Raw genomic sequence first — 24627 nt, forward strand, 5'->3', positions numbered from 1 at the left:
ACGACCTTCCAACTTCTCACATCCCAATAATCCGCCCCTCTTGGACTCTGGTAACAAGGTCAAATCTATTTTCTGTGTCGTTGAGGCGTCAACAAACTCTACACAAGCAGAAGAAGAGGTCACTACACACAAGGAGCCTCTGAGAGCCTTTTTATAGACCAAGGGTGAAACTATTTTTAGGGCCTCCGGTGGCAAGACAGTCCATCTAATCATACCACAACTCTTATATCTGCCTGAGATGTAACTGCATGCCAAGTTTTGCAGCAAAACGACAACTTCTTCTGGGTGCTGGATTTATTTTTTTTTTGGGGGGGGGGGGGGCAAAGAGTGTAATTAAAAGGGTAAACAAACTGCTGCATAGCAAGTTATCACAGCTCGTTAAAATCATGTTAAACATTGCTGCATCTGTATATTATATATTCCAATTCCTGGCTGAGCTCTCTTGTTTTCATATGTGACCCCATATACATGCTTCACGGCTGCTTACCATTATGAGGAGACTGTTGCCCCATAATGTCATTTTTATGCTGCTTGTCTTGTGAATTGCTTCATTGTTCCTCTTTGTTGTATATTTTGTTTTGACTTTTGTTCACACTTTATTTTAACTTGAAGTCAAAGTGGAAAGGGCAATTAAAGGTAAAACCAAACTCTTGGTATAAAATAGCCTTGTGATGTGAAGTGTTTCTTCCATATATCCTAGCTGTGCTGTGTGTAGTCTCAATGTACTTTTATTTGGCTCCACCGACTAAAACACATGCATAAAAAAAAGAAATACGTGAAAAATTGTAGTAGCATTCAAATGCATGGATGCAAACAAGCACTAAGTCAGTAGCTTAGTTATAGGCCAGGCTCACATGACCGTAATTCGCTGTGTGCCACCCGCGAGAGGCAAGCACTCTGCATGCAGTAAGTACGCAATGACGTAGCGTACCTGCTGCATGCCGCCCATCACCATGTACTATCTTGGCATGCTTGTGCATGGAATACGATCCAGGATAGAACTTGCTGCAATTTTTTTTTTTCCTTGCGTGCATTTTTTGTGCAATGTGTGTGAACGGCAACATGGTCACCTATGGGAGATTGGTACAACATATTCCATGTGAAAAAACCATGTACGGAATACGCTATACCAACACTATCATGTGAGCCCAGCCATACAGTGTGCAGAGGTACAAGTCGAGCCAAGATTTTGGTGCCTAAAAAGGGATGAACACCTGAAAAGAAAACCTAGTAAAAATATAGTAACATAGTATGTTAGGCTGAAAGAAGACAATGTCCATCTAGTTCAGCCTGTTTCCACTCCCCATTGTTGATCCAGAGGAAGGCAAAAAAAAACAATGAGTCAGAACCCAATTTAGCCCATTTGAGGGAGAGAATTCCTTCCCGACTCCATAATGGCAGTCAGAATAATCCCTTGATCAACATTTTAAAAAGTTCCTACCTGACTCCCAGACCCGGATCAACAACCCCGCTGGTTAATTAATGTCTATATTCTGTAAAAATAGTACATGGTAGGTGAGCTTCTGTTACAGACTTTGCTTCAGAGCCAAGAAGGTTCAAGTTATGCTTGCAACAAGTCTTACTGTCCCACATGGATAAGGAGTGTGGTGGTCTTGCCAAGTACCAAAAGAGAGCCGTATTAAAGGCATTGTCTGGTTACTTTTATAAAATGTAACGGCAGGCACAGCTATGAGAAAATAATAAATACAACGGTAGTTACCCATCCTTTGCCCCGGCGGTCCAGCTTGGGTGCCATAATGCCAAGAGTTCCAAACAGTGACCCTGTGGTAGTCGCCTGACTTTCGCTGTCATCAGAAACCAGGTGGACAGTGGGGCTGCACCACTTTATTCACTGAAGATGGGTAAGTACTATTACATTTGGTGCACTTGTGAATAGTCCTCTATGGAGCCTCCTCGCCTCTCTTATGCCCCTTGTAGCACTTACCATGATATGCTCTTCTTGTATCCTGTTTTGTTGTGATGAAAAACAAGTAGTTAAGTCGTTTTGTACAATGCCAGAGTGCATCTGTCACCCAGGACAGAGATGTACATTACGGACATGTATGTCTCATTCTGAAATGCAGCAGCGTTTCTGATTACACATACTATAAAGATCCATCTCAAACCGAGCTCTGAGTTATGGAAACGGCACCGTTCTGGCCTCTCCCATCCTGGATCCCCAAGAGATGGCTCTCTCATCCCTGTTTATATATAAGGTGAGAACTGTCACTTAGGGTGATGGATATACTTTTTTTAAAAATTAACCTTTTCCTCTTCATTTCTAATAGTTTTTAGTTTTCCATTTAAAGGATATGCCGTTACTTGCTAATTAGTGAGGGTTTGACCACAAGGATATTTGCTCCGTGTAGTGCTACACAAATTCAGTCGCTGTGAAGAAGACTACAACTCATCCCCATTGAAGTGTGTTCTGAAAGAGCCACCGTGTTCCCAAAAGTGACATGGCCATCACCTGTTACAGCTGGAATATAGGGGTTTTAGGGCATTTACTAGTCACAGGATAGTAGTTGATTGGTGTGGGTTCACTTCTCAGGATCTCTGCTGATCAGCTAATCCCAGGTCCACTATCTGTGTGGCAAACATCAAGCACAAAAACGTGTATCATTCCATAATATTAATAAAAATATCTTTATTGTAATTACAAACTAGTAAAAAGGACAAAGCCATGACGAAACAAATCCCAAAGATTACCCTCAATGTATGATCCCATAATCTCCTCCCTGAGATCAATAAATGCATATCACACCCCAAATGATAAAATTCACATACAAATAAAGTGCCAGTGCCTAGGAGATCCCCACATGAGATGATGACCATAAGTACATAATATAACCCATTCAGAGGGAATTTGGGAAGCCCAACACATGTTTCGGCACACAACTGCCTTCATCTAGGAATCCCCAGATAAAGGCACTGTGTCCCGAAATGTGCGTTGGGCTTCCCAGATTCCCTCTGCATGGGTTACGTACTTATAGTGTGCACTTCTGTACTATATTTATGGTCATCCTCTCATGTTGGTATGTGGTATGATACAATAAAGGTATTTTTATTCATATTATGACATGATACATTTTTTTCTTTAGGTTTATCTTGTTGTGTAGCCATCTTATAGGCTCGTTCATTCGGTGATTCTTTTGGTCAAATGTCCACTGGTTTCTTGGTTTAGAAATGTGTGTAGCCGAGCTGAATGTCTGCATTTGTGTTACAGTCGGAAGTGTAATAGAATACTTTGCTCCTATTGATTTCAATAAAATATTAAAAGACTTGTCTCTTGAGGAAACTCCCTTTTTAAAATTAATCTGGCTGATAACATCTGCTCACAGAGGGTGAGAGAAGCCGGACTCACGGTCCAGCAGCATCTAGGCATACAAATGTAGTATTACATGGGGGTATTTCTATGTAATGTATGGCCCAGTCATGTCTACCAGACCTCTCTTGCAGGGCAAGTCTAGTGGCAAATGATTGGCTCCACAGTCACCTTAAAGTGGAGTTGGCCCCTATTGGACCTTTTGAGGTCCATTCTTGTGTCATAAAATGGGCCCACCGGAAGATCCCCTGGTGGGGTGAGTCACACTCTAGGCTCAATGTAAGGAGTCTTTGTGTTGACTTGTCCATGCATTTTACTGCATGGCCATCTGTTGCTTATAAAAGGTCTATAAGTGACTAGTCGGCTGCATAATCCTCAAGACGTTTGGTGCTTATTAATTATTGTACATAATCTGAACTTCATCGGGTAGATCTAGATCAGTGTTTCCCAACTCCAGTCCTAAAGACTTCCCCAACAGGTCATGTGGGCAGGATTTCCTCCGTATTGCACAGGTGATACAATTCTTGTCCGTGCCTCAGACCTTGCCATAGGTGTTCTTTTCATAGGATATTTTAAAATCATGACCCGTTCTGGGATACTTGGGGACTGGATTTAGGAATTACTGATCTAGAGAAAGATTTAGACATCTGCAATGAAAACCAATCTCTAGTGACTCTTGCAGCAGGTTACTGCTTATAGCCAGAGCTCCATAGATAAAGTGGGGAATTTATCTTCTGTATGTCCTCCCTGCTATATATTGTAAGTGCACTCCCACATTCGAGCTGCACTTCCTCTGTTTTTGCTTCTTTCTGCTATGAAATATTTTTTAACTGAAAACGGCTTGGCAGAACAATGTAATCGGTCATTCCTATTAAACATCTTAAGAAAAGCCAAAGTGATCTTTCTTTACAGAAATGACATTTCTACAGGTTTCGATGATGGAGCAGGCACTTACACACGCTCGTATTTTACGAGGAAATTAAGATACAGAGCTGTGGAGAAGAAGTAGCCATAGATTATCGTGAAGGCTCTCGACTTCCACATTGGGACACTAAAGATGATGCATGGGGCTGTCTGACCTCTAATAAGTGGAAAATGTCTCATTGTCATAGTAAAGAAGAACAGAGCTGCTTGGGGATTATGAAACCACAGATGTTCTGCAGTAATCGGTCTGAAACCACAATCTTTATTCATGTAGAATTACAACCAGTAGAAACACACTCATCATCTTCATTCATGAAGAATGTCCACCATTAAAAATAAAATACTAAAACCCATTAAATACATTTAGCAAAGATCATACAAACCTATAAAGACTATACATTCTCCTGCTTGCCGCGGTTTCCAGCTCTACAGCACATTCTAGGAGGCGCTGTTGAAATTTCTTGGCACGATAGTAGATATATATTTGGTTGTTTCATCCAATAATAAAATTTGGATGTTGATCATAGTCCTTGTGTGGGTCCTATTGAAAACCTTCCAGCGACAAACTGGAATGCCTTGTCGCCCTTGAAAACATAGATAGAGATTCTCGGTTGGGTGCATGTCCGTGTCAGACTGGCTTGCCAGAGTACCAGGGGTTCCTCCGCTAGGCCTAATAAAGGGGGCCATTAGTCCAGCGGAAGACAACCTCATTTAAAGATGGTTTGGACCAATAACTTGCTGCTAGGGCCAATGCCTACAGAGTCCATTCAAAAATAACATAAGAATTTATAAACGATATCACAACATGAAGTTTACACAACTTCTGTATAGATTGATGGGGGCCTTAAAGGGGTTGTCGGAGTATATAAAAAAAAGAAATGTAAACAGACAGGTATGTGATAAAAGGACAAAAGATTCAGTACTTACTTCTTTTCTTTCCCCGGGAAACAGTGAAGCGGCTCCGATGAAGATCCTGCCGTCAGCATAGGCCAGAAGTCAGCTGACCACTGCAGTTAATCAGAGGACACAACGTCCTGTTCCCAATTCCTGGCATCGACGCCCAGAATGTGAGCACTGATGGCAGGAGAATGGGAGGTAACTGTATCTTTATCCGCAGATACTGGCGGATGATGATACAGCTCTATTTGTTTTCCCTCTGTCAACACATGAGACTGGTCCTCTCCACAAAATCAACATCATATGCCTATTGTGTCCCTTCTCCTATTCAATTTAGACTGTAAGCTCTTATGGGCAGGGTCCTCCTTTTGTCTGATTATTTGCTTTTACTTGTGTTTTCACCCCAGTGAAAAAGTGATGGAGAATATATATATATATATATATATATATATATATATATATATATATATATATATATATATATATATATATATATATATATATATATATAATCTTTGGTGGGCTTAAGGTTTTCCAGTCTGAAGACTTTGATAGAAATTTTCTATCAGTGCCCCATTTGTTTTATATCGACCATGATGTTTTTGATGAGGTTTAACCAACCACTGTTATCCATTGCAATCTGGTTTTGGTCTATTTCTCCTAAATGATCCACTAATTCTTCTCTCGTTCTCTAAAACTAGGAAATCAATGTTATTGGGTGGTGAGGGAAATGCAAGGATTACTAGTCTGTAGTCCTCGCCACCCATGTCCTTCCCATTGAAACTCAATGAGGGGAGGTAAAGGATGGTGATGATAGAACATAGACTATCATGTGGAATGATGAGAACTGGTGGTTGAGATAAACTAAAGGGCACATTCTGTATTTCTAATAAAATGTTAACCACCATGTTGTATTCTCAGCAATCAAGGAAACAAAAGAGGCTTTGGAGAACGTCAGCGTGTCTGTAGAAGCTCTACAAGAGGCGCTGGACCGGCTAGATGCAAACCTGACCGACGCCAAGATTCAACTGAACACCACATTGAGTGACCCGGCATGCTTTAGCAATGTGGCAATGATTCCCTGCAACAAGATCAAGAGCTCGCTCTCCCAGCTAAGGGTCAACGCCAACTTCAGTTCGGTAAGATAAATGAAGATCCAATAAGTGAGTTCCATAAATGTAATTTGGTAATGACTACAGATAATATGGTTTTGTCTGCATCCACATGCAGTAATTGATACAATCTTGAAATTCTTTCCATAGTTACCAGACATGAACCAGTATCTTGGAAAATTAAATAATGTTCTCAAGACGGATCTCAGTAATTTGGTACAAAAGGTGAGACATTGAATGCTTAGAAAAGTTTTTACAAGTTGCTCTTGGAGGGTTTTTCTAAAGTATTATTTGTAACGCTTATTGAAGGGGCATTCCTATCTCGGCAAGTTACGCCCTTTCCACAGAGTAGAGGATAACATGCCGATTGGTGGGGATCCAACTGCTGGGACCCTCAACGGTCCAAAACAATTGCCCCATATCAGGTCCCGAAATTTTGATGGTGGACAGCCACTGCACCATTCACTTCAATGGGACCACCGAGGATAACAGAGTTCAAGCGTTCGGCAATCTCTGCTGGTCCCGTTGAAGTGAATGGGACTGCTGGAGATTGCCAAGCGCTTGAATTTGGATATTTCTGTCAGTTCCCATTTAAGTGAATGGCAAGGCTGGCGCACATGTGTGGCCAGCTACCATTAAAATTTTGGGACTAGCCAGGGGTGATTTCTTGGATCCTAGTGGTTAGACCCCCACTGATTGGAATACCCGTTCAACTGAGAAATCTGTAGGAGATCCTGGCATGAAGTGTTCAATTTGCCTGTAGCTCTTCCACTGGGGAAATGAAGTATTGCAGTACATAGTGTCCATTGAAATTAATGGGCTATGTTGGGTGATGCATGGACATGTGGAGACTTCAAAATAATGTGTTTGAAATTGTGTTTCTCTGACTTCGTCACTCTTTCGGTTAATAATTATGTTAAAGAGCTCTAATTTTCTACAGTTTTCAATCAGCATGTCATGTTAATGTATATAGTAAGATGTCCTAATAACACTAAGCTAGTTGATGCAATGGCAGTATGTGGTAAACATCTAGTGTAAAGATTCAGCCCCTCTGGGATCCCACTGATTCCTAAAAAAAATGAAGGGACTGCAGCATTAATTTTGCTTATTACATGCACAGCGGCGATCCTAAGCTGCCGACTGTGCAAAGCACTGCACCACTACCCCATTCACTTGAATGGCCATGCTATAGTTCCCTGCACAGTGGGTGGCCCGGACACCTCTGTGCAAGACAATACCGTGAAGAGGACGCAGTGCTAAAATGTAACTGGTTTCAGCTCTTAAACTTCTTCTTTTTTAACAATCTGTTCTCACTTTTTTCCCTAAGGGTTACGCTGCTTTCAACAACACTCCAGAAATGGTACAAAACCAAACTAAAAATATAGAGGAAGGTGAGTAAAGTCTTATATACAGTTCATTTATAGTCATATTCCAATAGATCTCCCCCAGTATTAGGACTTTAATAGCCTTTCAAGTCTGACCATATGTATTCTACTGCGCTGATTGTCCAGTACTGGGTGCAGATGGCCAACTCAAGACCCAGCACGGTAGCGCCCCCTTACATCAGAGTGACTGGGGCTCAAGATCACCAATTTGTAGAAAGTTGAAGATAAAGGAATCCCAGTGTAGCATGGGCCCAAGTCATTACAAAGACATTCGCGCTTCCTATTGTTATGTCCTTAGTTTATCCTTTGGAACAATTTTTAACATTATATAAGGGAATATAGCATATTAGCTTCGACAGCTGTAAGCGATTCTGGAAAATTGTGGGACAGCCTTTGTATAAGTACCTTATACCTGCATACTCTTTAAGTCCAATGTAACATAAGCATGCAGTATATTGGTTATTACACAGCTTTATATGAAAAATGTCTGTCAAAAAAGTAGCAGGATAGCATGAGGGCCTTAACACTGGCAAAAAAAAATGGGGCGATTTTCTTGACCTGCAAGAGTGAGTGAAAGCACATGATTATGAAACCAATTAATTTCAATTGTTTTATTCTCATTTGCGATGTTTTCCCTCCTGCGCTGCTGCATGAAAAAAAAAATTTCAGCATGCATATTCTTTTTGCAATATCGCCCATTGTTCCCAATGGGGCCGGCGGTGGCCACGCCAGCCCCATTTAAAGCAATGGGAGAAGACAGCTGTGACAGCTGCAGCAGGGAATTCCTTTATCCCTATGGGGATGTGAGGCTGTCACATCCAGGTGTTTAACCTTGTTCTCACGGGGGCTGGCAGCAGCAGGGGCGGCCCCATTGAAAACCTAGTGAGAACATCTCGATCCTCTACTGCTGCTGTGACAGCTGTGGCAGGAAATACCTTCATCTCCGCAGGGAGTCCCCTCATCACTGAACATGGTGACCCCAGCAGGGTGTTCAGTGATGAGTGGACTCCCTTCAGGGATGAAGGATTCCCCTGCTGCAGCTGTCACAGCTGGGCAGGAGATTGTGATGTTCTCCCATTGCTTTCAATGGGGCCGGCCCATTGAAAGCAATGAGATGAAGGGAACCCCCGCAGTGATGCGAGGCTGTTTTCAGATGAAAACTTCTCGCATCGAGGTTTGCAAGAGTGAAATTGGGCTGTGGATCATGGCCCGATATCGCTCTCACCAGTGTGCAGGAGCCCTCACTAACAAGAAGAGTTTTCACAAAATCTAAAGTTATCCCCTATGCACAGCATAGGGCATAACTTTGTGAGGGGGTCTCACCACTAAGACCTCCACTGATTCCAAAAACGAAAGTCCCATCATGCCCCCCCATCTCCTCACTGTGGGCCTACTGGACCCCCTGTAGTGAGAAAGAGATTGAATGATGCGACAGTTGCACATGTGCGGTGCCACTCCAATCACTTTCAATGGGACTGCTGTATATAAGTGCTCAGTAATTTGCCTCAGCCCCATTGAAATGAATGTAGCAGTGTCCATGCATGCTCGGCCAGCATTCAGTCTAAGGTTACTATAGGCGGCAGAAGTGACCCCACAGTGATAAGAAGAGAGGTGGTCTCAGGACCCTCATTCTCAGGATCGGTGGTGATCTCAATGGTGAGACCTCCACTGATCTAAAAGTTATCCCCTATAGTGTGGATAGAGTATAACTTTAGATTTGGGGATAACCCATTTAAGGGTTTAGGAATAACGTTGCCATTACATTTTTTTTGTATTGCTCCTGTGTTACAACTTGCATCATTATTGAGATCAATACCTAAATAAAATTAGGAATAGTACTAGAATCTACAACATTGCTATATTGAGTATCATTTACCAGAACGCTGAACCATTATTGCAGACAGATTCTGGCTTGTTCAATCTTAAAATCATTATCCGAATTAAACCAGGATCAGTATTAGGATTGACATCAGAAGTGAGGATTAAATTAGACCATAGGTGTTACTGGGATCAGGAATAGCATTCAATCTAGTCAATCCCAACCAGAACAATATAGCCTCTGGTGGAACTGACCTTATGTTCATTAAAGGATTGCCATAAATTTTGGAATCCCCTTATTTGCACCACTAATATGCATGATACGGAGGGGTTGTTACTCTATTGAATAGGAGTTGTTGGCCTTGAGCCGACACGCCCCAACCTTTTCCTTGGGGGTTGCCCGCTCTGACCTTTCAACTCCTCTATTTACAGAGACCTGATACACCCTTGTGGTTCTTAATAGAGGTTTCCTAAAATCCCTACACTATCTGTTTGTGTTTCTGTCCATTAGTTAGGTATTCTTTGGGAAATGGTATGATAGGTGGGCATACCCTTATTGACATCTCTGGGATGTTTCTCCTACCCATCATCTATTCCTAATAGAGATGAGCGAGTAAACTCGCTAAGGCACATTACTCGAGCGAGTAGTGCCTTAGCCAAATATCTCCCCGCTCGTCTCTAAAGATTCGGGGGCCGGCGCGGGTGACAGGTGAGTTACGGCAGGGAGCAGGGGGGGGGAGAGAGAGATCTCCCCTCCGTTCCTCCCCACTCTCCCCCGCCGCTCCCCACCCCCCGCCGGTCCCCGAATCTTTAGAGACGAGCGGGGAGATACTCGGCTAAGGCACTACTCGCTCGAGTAATGTGGCTTAGCGAGTACGCTCGCTCATCTCTAATTCCTAATCATATAGATACCCACTCTTGTTTATTAGTCTTTGTTAGCCCTATTTTAAAGGTATTAATAAAATTGAGTTTTAAAGGGTTGTCTATTTCTGTGAAGGGCTTCTTGAAAATTCTATTAGACCCCTCTGCCACAGTGAATTAATATCAAGTGATCATACTATAATGCCATGTAACACAGACAAAACATACTTTGCTCTAACATGAGTTTTTTGTTATTGCCCAGCTTATTGCCCATAAAAAAATTGCTTTGAGAATCCTATGTGGCAATGTCTTATTTCCCTTCTTATTTGTTGGTTCTGCTGTACCGTTGGTACGTAACTAATGACGTCTTTTGTTTCTTATTATTAACAAAATCTTTTTGGACCTGTTTTTGGAATTGTTACTCAGCCATTCCCTGTAAGTGGTTCCTGGATACTGTCTTCTTACAGGAGGCTATGTGTTCCTTTATGTGCCAAACGGAAAGTCAGAGCTTTCTTTAATCACAATAGCTGCCTGTATATAATCGTGTTTCTTTAAAGAGCATCCAACACCATGAGCCCAGACCCCTTAAATTTAGCATTCATAAGATATCCCAATAAAGCTAAGCTAATAGGTGGAAGTGTATTCATTAACGCCTCCCAAAGTTCTGGTACAATTAAGAATTAAAGGTATCCAATGTGGTGATTCGGCTCCCATCCTTCAATAAGTCCTATTTGCCAGTGCTGATTTGGCTCTCTTGACACCCTTGGGCTCATTAAATTCAGTTCCTGCTTCTAGAGGAAATAAGAACCCAGTGCTTTTGACTTATAAGGAGGGCCACCTCCAGGTGTACAAGGTGCCAATGGGTGATAGAGTCACAGTGAGTGCCCGGAGTCACTTAGGGGCCCCTCTCTGTCCTCGGAGTCACTTAGGGGCCCCTCTCTATCCTCGGAGTCACTTAGGGGCCCCTCTCTGTCCTCGGAGTCACTTAGGGGCTCCTCTCTGTCCTCGGAGTCACTTAGGGGCCCCTCTCTGTCCTCGGAGTCACTTAGGGGCTCCTCTCTGTCCTCGGAGTCACTTAGGGGCTCCTCTCTGTCCTCGGAGTCACTTAGGGGCTCCTCTCTGTCCTCGGAGTCACTTAGGGGCTCCTCTCTGTCCTCGGAGTCACTTAGGGGCTCCTCTCTGTCCTCGGAGTCACTTAGGGGCTCCTCTCTGTCCTCGGAGTCACTTAGGGGCTCCTCTCTGTCCTCGGAGTCACTTAGGGGCGCCTCTCTGTCCTCGGAGTCATTTAGGGGCTCCTTTCTGTCCTCCGTCACTTAGGGGCTCTTCTGTGTCCTCGGAGTCACTTAGGGGCCCTGCTGCTCCCTAGCGATAAAAGAAGATATTAAACTCAATTCCATCATGCTCCCATGATGTCCACCATCCTTTGTCTTGGCCTCTTCTGGCCAAGATCACGTGGGATATTGCACATTTCCTAAAGATCTCCTCATGCGTGACAAAGAAGGTGCCAAAACATAAATGGCTCAGGTTCCTGTAATGCTAATGTCATAGTTAACTGTATCCTGGTCTTAATGACATTTCTTGCTTGAAAATTAATCCCACGGGCAAAAGAAGAGAAATACCTAAAATTCTAAAACTTGAAGTCAAAAGCTTAAAAAGTAAATTCATGAGATGTGAAGGCTAAAGGGAACTCTGACTTTACCCCCTAAACATCATTGAACACCAGTTAAGTTTGTCCAGTGTGTATTGTGTTCATTATTCATCATGTGTCCTGTTTTTCCTCATTCATGATCATTTGTGAGTTTTGGATTGGATATTGTAAGTCAACATAATATGACAAGGATGGACAACCTCTGGATCTTCAGCTCTTGGAGAGCTACATGTTCTACTTTGGGGATGTAGTTCGTCAAAGCTGTACCACCTGAGATTGCCCGCTACGGATAAGAAATATTGATTTTGTTCTGGTGTTCTTGTTTTTTAGATATGAAGAACATTTTGGATTCCATTGGAACGAATATCACTACCTTTTCCAAAATGATCCCAGTCATTCAAGTAATTTCCAACCTCACAACCTATCTGACTCAGAGTGAGATGTATGTCCGAGAATATTATCCAGTCGTTGAGCAGTATGATTTTTACAGGTATGATCTATTCTACAACCTTGTTATAGTGCTGAGTATATGTCCGAGGTGTAGTGTGGAGCATTACACAAGGATTCATTAAAGTTTGCAGGTAGAGGTGAAACGGCGCAGGATTCCGTATAGAAGTGTATGATAGTTAAGAAAATAAAAGTAAATAGTGGAATGATAATGATTAAGTATTTGACCGTTTGAGTACCTAGGTGCTACCTACTGCTAACTAAAATGCAAAAATAGTAATACCTTGTGAGCAATCCGTAGTAACCCTGTTACTTTGTCAACATTGGGACACATTTTTTGAAAAGTGTGAGGGGCTTGGTATTTATAATTTATGCCAGCTGCTGTAAACTATACAAGAAATGTACATCAGGTCGGACCTGGCATACATTTCGGGGGAGAGGGCACACGGAGGTCCCGGGATGCACAGCAGACAAACTTTCTTTCAGAGGGGTGAATGCGGCCAACCTTCAAACATAAATGACTGGTGAAGAAATAACTCTCTGTAAGATATACCATCAGCGATCCAAACGTGTTTCGCCAGTGAGTACTGAGGAAGAGGTTCACATACCTCGAAACGCGTTTAAAACCTGTTTTCTTTTAATAAACAGATCATTTCGGCAAATATTCAATCACAGTCATTTGTGGTTGAAGGTCGCACCACATTCACCCCTCTGAAAGAAAAATTTCCCTTCCTTGTCTGCTGTCGTATACGTTCGTCCTTTGGGTATAACATTATATAGGGTGGGCTGTACTTTCCGAAAAACTGAAAGGCTTATCCATCGTATCCCTGCAATCAAGCTCCGAGCCTCCATTTCATACTTTTATTTCTCTATTGTAGTTGCTCCACCTTTGATTCTCCCATTAGTCTACATTCAATACATGAAGAGGCCTGCGCCTCCTCATGTGTTCAGTGCACCATGCTCTGGGAGCAATTGTACTAAACCCGGCGTCAGATACGCCAGACTTGGTAAATTTCCCCTATGTCATTTACACTTTATCGGTATTAATATAGTCACAAAGACATTCAAAGTCCAGAACTCATGCACAGTGTCTCTTTTGTAAGGCTCGCCCGTTACCCGAGCCGCTGTGTTACTTTCCCCGTACATAAATGGCTCAGTCCATGATTGGGGGTTCGAGCGGTGAAAGCTTAGTAACAGTCTGATTTTTCCTTTGTGGCGCTATCCCATTCAGTAGGCCTGTTGGCTATTTTTTTATCTTTTTTGGGAGCCTACTTCTCTGGTCCAGGCCGCCCCACATCGTACAGGCAAACAGGATTCCTCTTAACCCTTTAGGACCCTCTGATTGTCTGTATACTTCTACCAGGTGAAGGTTTTTTTCCCGAAACGCACTTTCCTATGCTGGCGACGCACTATATTTAATAAAGGAGAAGTTTTTGCACCACATTGTTATAAATAATTCTCTCATGCTAAGAGCGTTCTACCATCACCACAAGTTTTTTAGTCTTACCCTACCTCTCATGGCCTGTGACACAACTCAAAAATTTACTTATAGCACTTGAGGCACCAAGAAAGTTAAGGCTCCGTCTCCAGGTGGGGGGAAGCTTAGTCCCATTCACTATGCCCTAGTAAGAGCCCTGATCTAAGCAGCAGTGACGCGCTAGCCACACCATCTCTGCATCATTCGACATGCAGAGCTTCCTTTTCTCAGCGCTGGCAAGCGCTTATCCGTACGCCCTGCACGTCCAGAGTCTAATGCACAGCTCTGTCTCTTTTCTCCACTTTCCCCTGCCCTGTCAAACAGAGGGGTGAAGCTTACAGTGGCCAAAGCAATTGCTTATTGCAGCATCTTAGCTGGTGTCATTGATAAGAGGGAGCAGGGCACCACTGACCCCTCTTACAAAAGAACGCATATGTAGTGGCCCAGTACACACATTCCTGCCCCCCAGCCCATAATGTCATACATGTCATGTCTTATGTTGGTGCGCTGTGCAAACCTGTCTAGTCATTCTGTTATATGTATTGCACAGCTGCAGCGTGTGATGGGTTAAGTGTTTGCAAAAGCCTGGTGGTTGCCTATAAATGTATCAATTTATGTCCTATCATGTTGTATGAGTGAGAGAATAAATGTGTGTGTGTGTGAGTGAGAGTGGGAAAGGGTCCATTCTTCTGGGTTCCTGAGGCTTCAGAGTGCCAGCCACATGGGGGTACCTTCAACCCTCATGTGGTGAAGAAGAGTGGTTCCCTGAGAGTGTATGTTGCAGAGATGAGAGAGGAGTGAGCCCCAATTGAAGGGAGAGAGGGCGTGAGCAAGAAGCAGGTACCACTTCCAAGGCCTAGTGCAGAGGTACTCTTTATTCATTTTTCCTATGCGGCCGTCCGGATCTAGTGGATCACCGCGTAGAGGTACACCCATTTGTTTTTTACACCCGGCCGTCCTGAAGTCTGGGATCACCGGGTGGAGGTACTCTCAAGTCTGTCTAATACCTGCACTGCAAATCATTTGTGCCTTGTATACAAGGAGTTGTTCCAGTAAAGTTTTGCCAGGCCCTGACCGTTCCCAGGGACCTGAGGTATGTTACTTCTGTCTGCGGCTCCACTTATTTAGCGCTGAGGGTCATACCGGTGGGTAATGAAACGGTGGTGTCACCTGTGACATCTGCTATCCCTGTCCCCCAGTTGATTGGGCATCACTATCCTAGAAGTGTCCGGAAGAGGTCCAGCGCTGCCCTGGCCGAGGCTACGTGCATCCCTTTGGAACGCTGCACATATATGGGTAGAATATCAAAATAAGATACCAGATGACGCCATGCAATCAGTTGCACATGGTAGGTATGGCCCTTAACAGATTTTTTAAGTAATGAGGCAAGTATGACTGATGCCATGTTTTAGGGAAGACATCAGTCATACAGTGAGGTCATGTCCTGTTCTTTATATAGGTTTACTTGCATTGGGGTGCTACCAATATGAAAACCATTTAAAGGGGTATTGCAATATTAAAGGGGTTGTACTAAAATTAAAGGTTATCCACCATTCACAGGATAGGGGATAACTATCTGACCAGTAGGGCTCCAACTAGTTGGACCTATAACGAGGGTTCCAAAGTTCCTTCAATGAACGGAACGGCAATCGAGCATGAGCGTTACAGGGCCATTCATTTCAATATAACAGCTGGCGATAGCAGAGTTAAAGTTATTGCCACTGAATCTCTTCCCACATGTATATGCACTACTTTCAAGCCGAATCCCAGCTGCCACAGGCAAGAAAATAGCAGCTCGGACCCAGTATGAAGTGTGGATCTCTTAGCAAATATTTTAGGGAAAACTAGCGGGAGAGATTCTTGTGCATAAGTTTTATACTTCATGTCATGTTAATTAGTTCTCCGTGCACGTCTTGGTGAGGTTGTATTGGGATTGTATTTGTGCACAGTAGTCAATCTGAATAAGTACAGCTGCAGTGTAAAGCACTGGGGAGGACAGAGTAAGAGTCTGAGCTGCTGATAAAATAGGAGGTAGATTTCAGACTGACCATTGCTATTTTCTTGTAAAGTAACTAAACGGCTAGCACTGAAGTAAATAACTAGCAGGTAAGTATTACCCATAGTCTTGCATTATGTCATCTGGGGCACGTTTATCAGTTGTATACAGTACTTTGCTCTCAGATCAGAACTTATCGTCTTTCCTTGTAATATTACTTCACTGATCAGTGACCTCCACACTACCACGTAGATGTGACCTTTTGTGACTTTAATAAGAGCAGACCTGTAAACTTGCTGGGATGTTAATCTATAATAAAATGAATGGCCCCCTTTATTAGAGACACCCAGTGAATAGCGCGTTGGACCTACTTTGGCCTTCAGAACCTCAACAATCTTTTGTAGCATAGAGTTCCGTAGGTGTCGAATTCATTCAGAAAGAATATTGGCCCATGTGGACAGGAGGCTTCTTGTAGTTGCTGAACTACATGGAGGTACTGACATGCTGAACAGCTAACAGGAAGGGTTCTTCAATTCATGCTACTTGTGCAGAATTCTCAGCTCCCGTCAGAAGGGTGCAGCAGAAATCTAGATTTATCTGCCCAGAAGATGCTTTTCCATTACACAATGATCAATTTTTTTGCTTTTTTGCCCACAGGAATCTTGCCTCTGTTTCTCTTGAACAGCAATTGCACTCTAACTGGTTTTCCGCTGTCTAGTCCATCTGTGCTAAGGAATGATGATGTGTGCATTCGGATGCATTAGTTAGAATGCCAGTATTGTATTTTGCAGCAATTTGCTTGACTGTCCATCGCCTGTTTATCAGAATGATTCTTGACATCCTCCTCTGACCCCTTTCATGGACGAGTTGTTTACATCCGTAGGATCCCTTTTTTCTGCATGTTTTCCTCAATCTCGCCATTCTCAGTATACTCTCCATGCCACTGCATGAGAAAACCCCACAGAGTTCAGTTTTTTGAATACTGGCTCCAGCTATTCAAGCACCAATAACCAGGTGTCATTCCACAGAATACTTTCTTCCATGATTTTATGCTGCACTCCAATGTCACGTGTCCAATTTCCATACAGTGAAGCTCCAATTGTGAAAGGGCCGGTGTCACTAAAGTGTCCATTCAGTGTATGCATATACACATTAGAAAGTCTACAATACTTTTGTTAATTTTTTGAGAAACCTATACTGTACATCATATAGAATACAAGAATCTATGTATCTTAGTGCTGACCACTGCAATTGCTATAGGGACTATTGGTCCACATAAAGTACTCATAAGTACTCTGTGTGCATATTGATGAACAGCGAAGAAAAGTATTCAATAGTATCCTGAATAGACTGTGTGCGCCATGAAGCCTTATGGCTGGAGTTACCCTTTAAGTATTCTCTAAGCATTGTGTTTTAGAACTCCTAGGTGTTATTCCTTGAAGTCCTATCTATGTACATACTATTCTAAACATGATATGTACACTATGTGCATGTCTAAATGCCTGAAAGGAGCTTCCACTACTCTAGACACCAAATTCTTGTACTGTGGTTGCTTATCATAAAATATGTAGATTTTGGATTCAATTTGCAAGTATGCTCTACCATTTTTCACCTCTAAAACAGGTGATATGATACATAGGAGGAAGTGAGAAACTCTGAGCTGTTCGAAAGTAGAAAAAATGGTCTACTGTACTTCACTGAAAGGGGCGCTGTGCTCAAATACCAAACACCGCTTATGGGAGTGGGATTGCTACCTGGCAGGCAGGAGGCTGATGGAAGACGTTTCTCTCTCCTTCCCTGTCTTAAGCCATCGGGCATGCTAATATTGACTACGCCACTGCTCTATACCATCAGGGATGCTTACATTTATAATTTCACTGGGTCAGCATTGATTTTGGTGTGGACTTCTTCAATATACTTGACTATTAAGTATGTTGACATTGACCCCTCCAGTACCTAGACCACCAGGAAAGCTGAAATTAAAGGGGTTGTCCCGTGCCGAAACGGGTTTTGTTTTTTTTTCAATAGCCCCCCCGTTCGGCGCGAGACAAACCCGATGCAGGGGTTTAAAAAAAAAAAAGCATAGTACTTACCCGAATCCCCGCACTCCGGTGACTTCTTACTTACCTTGCGAAGATGGCCGCCGGGAACTTCACCCACGGTGGACCGCAGGTCTACTCCCATGGTGCACCGTGGGCTCTGTGCATTCCATTGCCGATTCCAGCCTCCTGATTGGCTGGAATCGGCACACGTGACGGGGCGGAGCTACGAGGAGCCGCTCTCCAGCACGAGCGGCCCCATTCAGAAGGGAGAAGACCGGACTGCGCGAGCGCGTCTAATCGGGAGATTAGACGCTGAAATTAGACGGCACCATGGAGACGGGGACGCCAGCGCAGGGAAGGTAAGTGAATAACTTCTGTATGGCTCATATTTAATGCACGATGTACATTACAAAGTGCATTAATATGGCCATACAGAAGTGTATAACCCCACTTGCTTTCGCAGGACAACCCCTTTAAAGGGGTTTTCAGGACAAAAACTATTAATGACCTATCCTCATGATAGGTCATCAATGATGGTTTGATGGGGATCTCCAGTGATGAGCTGATTGTCCAGCCACTGTGATATATGTCATAGTGGATAAGAATGTAAGTGCTATAGCTGGCTTTACTCTCACTGAAATCAATAGGAGCTGAAGCCAGCTCCAAAAAGTTCCATAGTTTTTGCCAAAAAAAACCTTTAATCTCTTAACTGCACTAGTCCCCTAGGGACAATTGCATTAACCATGTAATTACCCTAGACCCTAAAGATATTTGAATAGGTGTTTGTGTGAAACCATACCTCCCAAAATCAATTGGGTGAAAGTGACAAGTAGCTCTTACTGAATCTCTCTGGTCTATCCTGTCTATGTTCACTTATTATGTATCTTTGAGATGAGTTGGATATTTTGAGAAGGTTTCACAGATAACTCTTGCTTTCTCCAATGCCAAGAATTTAGTAACCTACATTTAACAATGACGTCTCCTCTACAGGTGGCTGGGATCTCTTGTCCTCTGTTGTATGGTGACACTTATTGTGGTTTTCTACTTCCTTGGCCTATTATTTGGCTCCTGCGGTTTTGACCAACATGCTTCTCCAACCACGAGGGGCTGCATCTCGAATACTGGAGGGAACTTTCTCATGGCGTGAGTATACTTTGCACAGTCTGTAGATGGTGTACCATATTGTATCTCCCCACTGATCCAGTGGAGGGGGGGGAGGCTAATTTATAATGTTATACAACAGATTTTATCCATTTTTCTATTTCTGTAATACTAATATTAATTATTACTACACAGTGGAGTTGGATTCAGCTTCATCTTCTCCTGGGTTCTCATGCTTATTGTGATTGTTACATTCCTGGCTGGTGGAAATGTGGAGAAGTTGGTGTGTGAACCTTTTCAAGACAAGACTTTGTTTAAGGTAAGAATACATGTAGTAGAAATTGACTGTAGAGTAAAAGAAAAAGTTCTATGTGACAATTGTAACACCCAATTATAACCTCTTGGTGGGTACTGATTCTCCTCGAGGAGATCCATTTTGTAGGGAGGTTAAGGAAAAATTCTCCCTGGGAAAAACTATGCAAAATAGCCCTCCTCCAGAGAGCATGTCCCTTATATTATGGTTTTGCCCTCTACAGGTTCCCACATGGGTTTATTGTAAATGGGGCAGTGTTTAGCAATAAACAACTGGTGGTTTTCAACCTTATTTTTATAGCTTGTGTAATGTTATGGCAATGGACTGTCATTGTATACTTTCCTGTAGCTTGGATGTTCTGGGCCTTCATTGAACCACCACGGACTTAACCTTTTCCAATCCACTGTCTGACCTCTGAAGACATTATGATTTAAGGCTGTACAGCTCCGATGTTGGAAGATGCCTGTCAGGGTTCTCTTGCTGTATATTGCCAGCCTCTCTGCTGTCAGAGCCTATCCAAGGTGTCACCTCATGCAGTACTGGCTTTAGCCAGCATATAGCGTCGTTCTAGAACGGCAGAAAAAGAGTAAGCCCCCTAGGAAAACCAGGATATAAATTGGATTGGAAAGGGTTAACATATCACCATACTAAATAAAGAAGCGTTACATATGGTAACTATGTATATACATTGGTTCTGTACTGACATAGCTGTGTTAATGATGGTTATATTATTGGGGATAGTACCCAGTTTCCTAATCAGGTTGGAATGACTATCTGGGCCCGAGTTGTTGGGGCCCGGTTTGTAGTTGCTACATCTGCATGCTCCATGTTTGCACCACTACATTAGGTGTATTTCAACTGCTTCTTATGTTATCCAATTTTTTATAGGACATCTATGTAATATAGATCTTATACTGTGTATATCAATTATATAATTTGTTTTATACCTTTGTTACCAGCAAGGGTTAACATAATGTCTTGTAATTAGAGATGAGCGAGCATACTCGTTAAGGCGATTTACTCCAGAGAGAATTGCCTTTTTCGAGTACCTGCTGGCTCGTCCCTGAAGATTCGGGGGGGCGGCTTGGGGCGGTGGAGGGGAGTGGGGTGGAGAGTGAGAGAGATCTCTCTCTCTCCCTCCCGATCCCCTTCGCAACCCCCCCCCCCCCCCCCCCGCTTACCCCTACGGCCACGCCGAATCTTCAGGGATGAGCCAGCAGGTACTCGAAAAAGGCGATGCTCTCTCGAGTAAATCGCCCTAACGAGTATGCTCGCTCATCTCTACTTGTAATCTGTAATAATGTTTTTTTTTCTGTCCTCAAGGTTCTGGATACTCCATATCTGCTGAATTCACAGTGGAAAAGTTACCTCTCTGGGGCTCTGTATCAAAACGCCAATATGAATCTAACTTTTGAAAAAGTTTACAGGTAAAATACTGATCCCCAAAGTGCATTGATAGTGTTAGACTATAAATGCACTATACCTGCTTTCTGATTGGCCAGAGCTGTTCACGTGATCAGCAATGGCCAATCAAAGAGCAGTGCTCAGTGTGAATTAGGTAGTTAGAAAATTATTGCAGTCATCTTGGATGGAACTGGCAAATCGGAGGGGGGGGGGGGGCAGAGAAGAACAACTGCAGGTAATGTACCCTTCTCCCCCTCCTGTCCCAGAACAGAATTTTATTGCAAAACCAGAAGGTTGCTTTAATTTATTAGTGATTTCTTGTTAGTTTGGGAAATCATTGACAATATACTTTCATTTTTTTTTCTAGCGACTGCAAGGAAAACAAGGGCATTTTTACAGCTCTACAGATTGATAACCTGTTTAATCTTCATGATTTCTTAAACATCAGCATGGTGAGTTTTCTAGTAAAATCTGACTTTATTCCAGGAACATGATTCACAGGAAGTACAATTATTGGGGTTCATTAGTGGTTGAACCGCTGAATTCTGATGTGTGGTGTAGTAATTAAAGGGGTTATCTGAGCGCAAAAAAATATTATATAGCCCAATTTCCACCCGCTGATTTGATTTGTGTAAACACGGGCATCTGCAAAGGAAATAGAGCATGCGGATTTGATTTGCGGACCTTTTGGCCAGGAAAAAAACTCCCAGCATGCTCCATTTCAGTGCGGATCCCCTACGGACGGCTTCCATTGAAGTCAATGAAAGCCGTCCGATCTGTGGCCCATCTGCAGTTGAATTGTGGACGGGCCGTGGATTCCGTGGGAAAAAGTGTAAAGAAAAAAAAAACTCCACTGCACACATCTGCAGTGAAGAAAATGAAGACCTGAGCGGGTAAGTAGAAGACCCACAGTGTCCTCGGCCGTGGGCAGGGTCAGATTCCACTGTGGGCTCCCGCATGTGGAATCCGATCATGGACATGGGGTCTAAAGCTGAACCACCCTAAAAGAGCCATATGTCATAAAACATCGCTTATGTGTATGACTCCATTAAAAAGAATGAGGTTCATATTTGTGTGTCTCAAAATGCAGAAATCTTGATTGTAGCGCCCGTGTGAAGGCATTCCTAAATACATTGATTATAAGATATTCTAGATTTCAGTGGCTGACTTTATTTCACCCAGGGACTTGCATAGAATTCAAGACCCATATTTAAAAGTGAAAATGGGACTCTTACCTGATGCCGATTCACCTCCAGCCCCCTTACTTGCTTTATGGCTAGGTTTACAGATCATTATTTTCACTTATATCCCTGATCTTCTATTCCCAGTATGTTGATGAAATATCAGAGCGGATTGAAACTATGAATATAAACCTGAAGAACATAATTTTGCTTGATCGAAAAGGAAGAAAGAATTTAGAAGATTTTAGTGCAACAGGGATTGATATGATAGACTTTGATGCATTTTTAGCAGAGGTAAGTGCATCACTTGAGATGAATCAGACATCCGTATGAGCTACATAACATGAAATGGTGTAGTTAACAGTATTTGTGGATGCAATCCTGAAGCACCCATACAGTCATAGTCTAAAATGCATTTTAAGAGGGCTGATCAATGCCCTGCTCCCCTCTTGCATATGATCATGGCTTGGCCACTGTTGGCCACTCTGTGACATTGGGGATGGAGCTCTAGATTTAAGTTACAGAATGTGCTGTTGAAGTTGGTCACAGGAGGGCGCTCCAATACAAGCAGAGGTTATTGCTAATAGAAGTCAATGGAGCTATTAGAGAACATTAGGAAGCTTCAAGTAAAGGGCTTTGATTGGCTGTTTAGCTCCATGTGACACAGCAGTGATGCAAAGTCACAACAGCTAAGCAGCACAATGTGAAACAGGAGCAGCAACAGAGAGCCTGCAACTCTCGCATGTCACCGGTGACCCGTTTCAGCATATTCTTCAAATCTGTGTTTTTTAGCATCTCTGCTACATGTGATCAAGTTCTACTTGCCCCCAAGTCTACACATGCTCACAATTTTGAGCAAAACTACTTGACCAACTGCATTTTACACTGTGCTGCTATTAGTGCTATGGTAAAACCATTCCCTTGTTTCATATTAGCGTTATGGGTCGGCCAGTGATTTGTGCCTATATACTTGACACTGTTTATGTTGTATCATATTAACCCCTTAACGATCGCCCATACAACTTTTTACGATGGTCATTGAGTGGCCTTATTCTGCTGCATATGCCTTTTACAGCACTGCACCAGAAGCCTGGCATGGGTGTCAGAGAGAGAGGGTACTCTGCTGTTGAATAACAGCAGGGACCAGAGAAACCGCTATTTTTCACTGTTTAACCCTTTACATGCCATGGTCAATGCGACCGCAGCATGTAAGAGACTGACAGAGGGAAAGGGCTCCCTCTGTCACCCATTGGCCTCCTGAGACATGATTTGCAGGGTCTCGATGGGTTTCCATAGCACTCAAAGGCTTAAATATAGCCTTTGGGTTGCCAGCTGTCTTGGCCTATGAAGCTCAGCCTCTGGCTGAGCTACATAATACACTGCTATACTGAAGTATAGCAGTGTATCATAAGAATGATCAAAGATATTGATATTCAAGTACCCTATTGGGACCAAAATAAAATGTTAAAGTGTAAAAAAAAAAAAAAAAAAAAAAAAATTTAAACCTCCACCTTTCCCACTTAACAATGTTAAAAAAAATCACATCTGCTATCACCGCGTTTGTAATGGCCAAGCAAAAAAAGTTACTGTATTTTCCATGAGAATAAGACACTGTCTTACATTTTTGCCCCAAAAGAGGCACAGTGTCTTATTTCTGGGGGGTGTCTTAATACTTGCCTAGCAGGCGGCGTTCGGGTCCCTCACGCTGGGCTGCTGCGCTCCGAGCGGCTTCTGTGTAGTCTTCAGTGCCGAGCAAGCATTCTCTTCCTGGTAATGGGGCTTGAATATCCCGCCTCCCAGCAAAAGATTGCTGTGATTGGATCATGAGCACTGTGGCTCAGCTGATCAGAGTCGGCACTCAATGAACCAATCACAGCCATTCAATGATGTCATTCACTGAAAGGCTGTGATTGGTTCATTGCGTCGGCTGTGATTGGTTAACTGTGCTAATTGGCTCTGATTGGCTGAGCCACGGCGCTCATGATCTAATCACAGCAATCTTTTGCTGGAGGCGGAGTATTCAAGCCCCATCACCAGAAAAAAAAAAGCTCGCTGAGCTCTGAGGCCTACCTGGAAGACTGCCGGAGCGCCACAGCCCAGCGTGAGGGACCCGAATGCCGCCTGCTAGGTGAGTATTGTTTTTCTTTTTTCATGTAGTGCATCTAGGACTTATTTTCAGAGAAGGGCTTATTTTCGGGAAAACACGGTAGTACGTTACTTAATCTGCACAGTGCACACCATGAAAAACAAATGCAAAAAGATGGCAAAAATAGCTATTTTTGCCTATCTCGCCTTACAAATAATGGAATAGAAAGCGATAAAAACACTGCATGGATCAAAAAAAAAAAAAAGAGTACAACTCATCCTGCCAAAAAAAATCCCTTATATAGCACCGTTGACAAAAAACAAAAATGTTAGTTTTCTTTAAATACAGCGATAAAAGAAATACATTTAATTTATAAGTGTGAAAAAGTTGCTCATTACGGCCTAAATAGGCTTTGGTATTAAGGGGTTAAAGAGGTGTGGTCGGTGGGGGGCCCCGACTTCCCCACTACCTTCATTGATTACGCAAGCACAGCAGCTCCTGTGGTCCCGTGGCTGTGCTGGTACTGTAGTGCAGGTCATTAAAATGTCATAGATGTCAATGGGACAAGCTGCAGTTGCCAGATCCAGCCTTTGTGCTTGTGTCAATAATG

The 24627-nt window shown here is 43.0% G+C and overlaps 1 protein-coding gene across 1 annotated transcript in view; it reads left to right on the forward strand.

Moving 5' to 3' along the window:
* The window catches only part of PROM1 (prominin 1), a 128754-nt gene that overhangs the window by 73176 nt on the left and 30951 nt on the right, over positions 1–24627 (forward strand). Inside the window, exons 8-16 of the mRNA XM_066574636.1 lie at positions 6068–6285; positions 6409–6483; positions 7586–7649; positions 12301–12460; positions 18923–19075; positions 19229–19352; positions 20670–20773; positions 21118–21202; positions 22079–22225. Coding sequence (XP_066430733.1) covers positions 6068–6285; positions 6409–6483; positions 7586–7649; positions 12301–12460; positions 18923–19075; positions 19229–19352; positions 20670–20773; positions 21118–21202; positions 22079–22225 — 1130 coding nt within the window. The remainder of the gene's footprint in view (positions 1–6067; positions 6286–6408; positions 6484–7585; positions 7650–12300; positions 12461–18922; positions 19076–19228; positions 19353–20669; positions 20774–21117; positions 21203–22078; positions 22226–24627) is intronic.

This window comes from Eleutherodactylus coqui, chromosome 7, assembly GCF_035609145.1.
Source record: "Eleutherodactylus coqui strain aEleCoq1 chromosome 7, aEleCoq1.hap1, whole genome shotgun sequence".
NCBI classification, from domain to species: domain Eukaryota; kingdom Metazoa; phylum Chordata; class Amphibia; order Anura; family Eleutherodactylidae; genus Eleutherodactylus; species Eleutherodactylus coqui.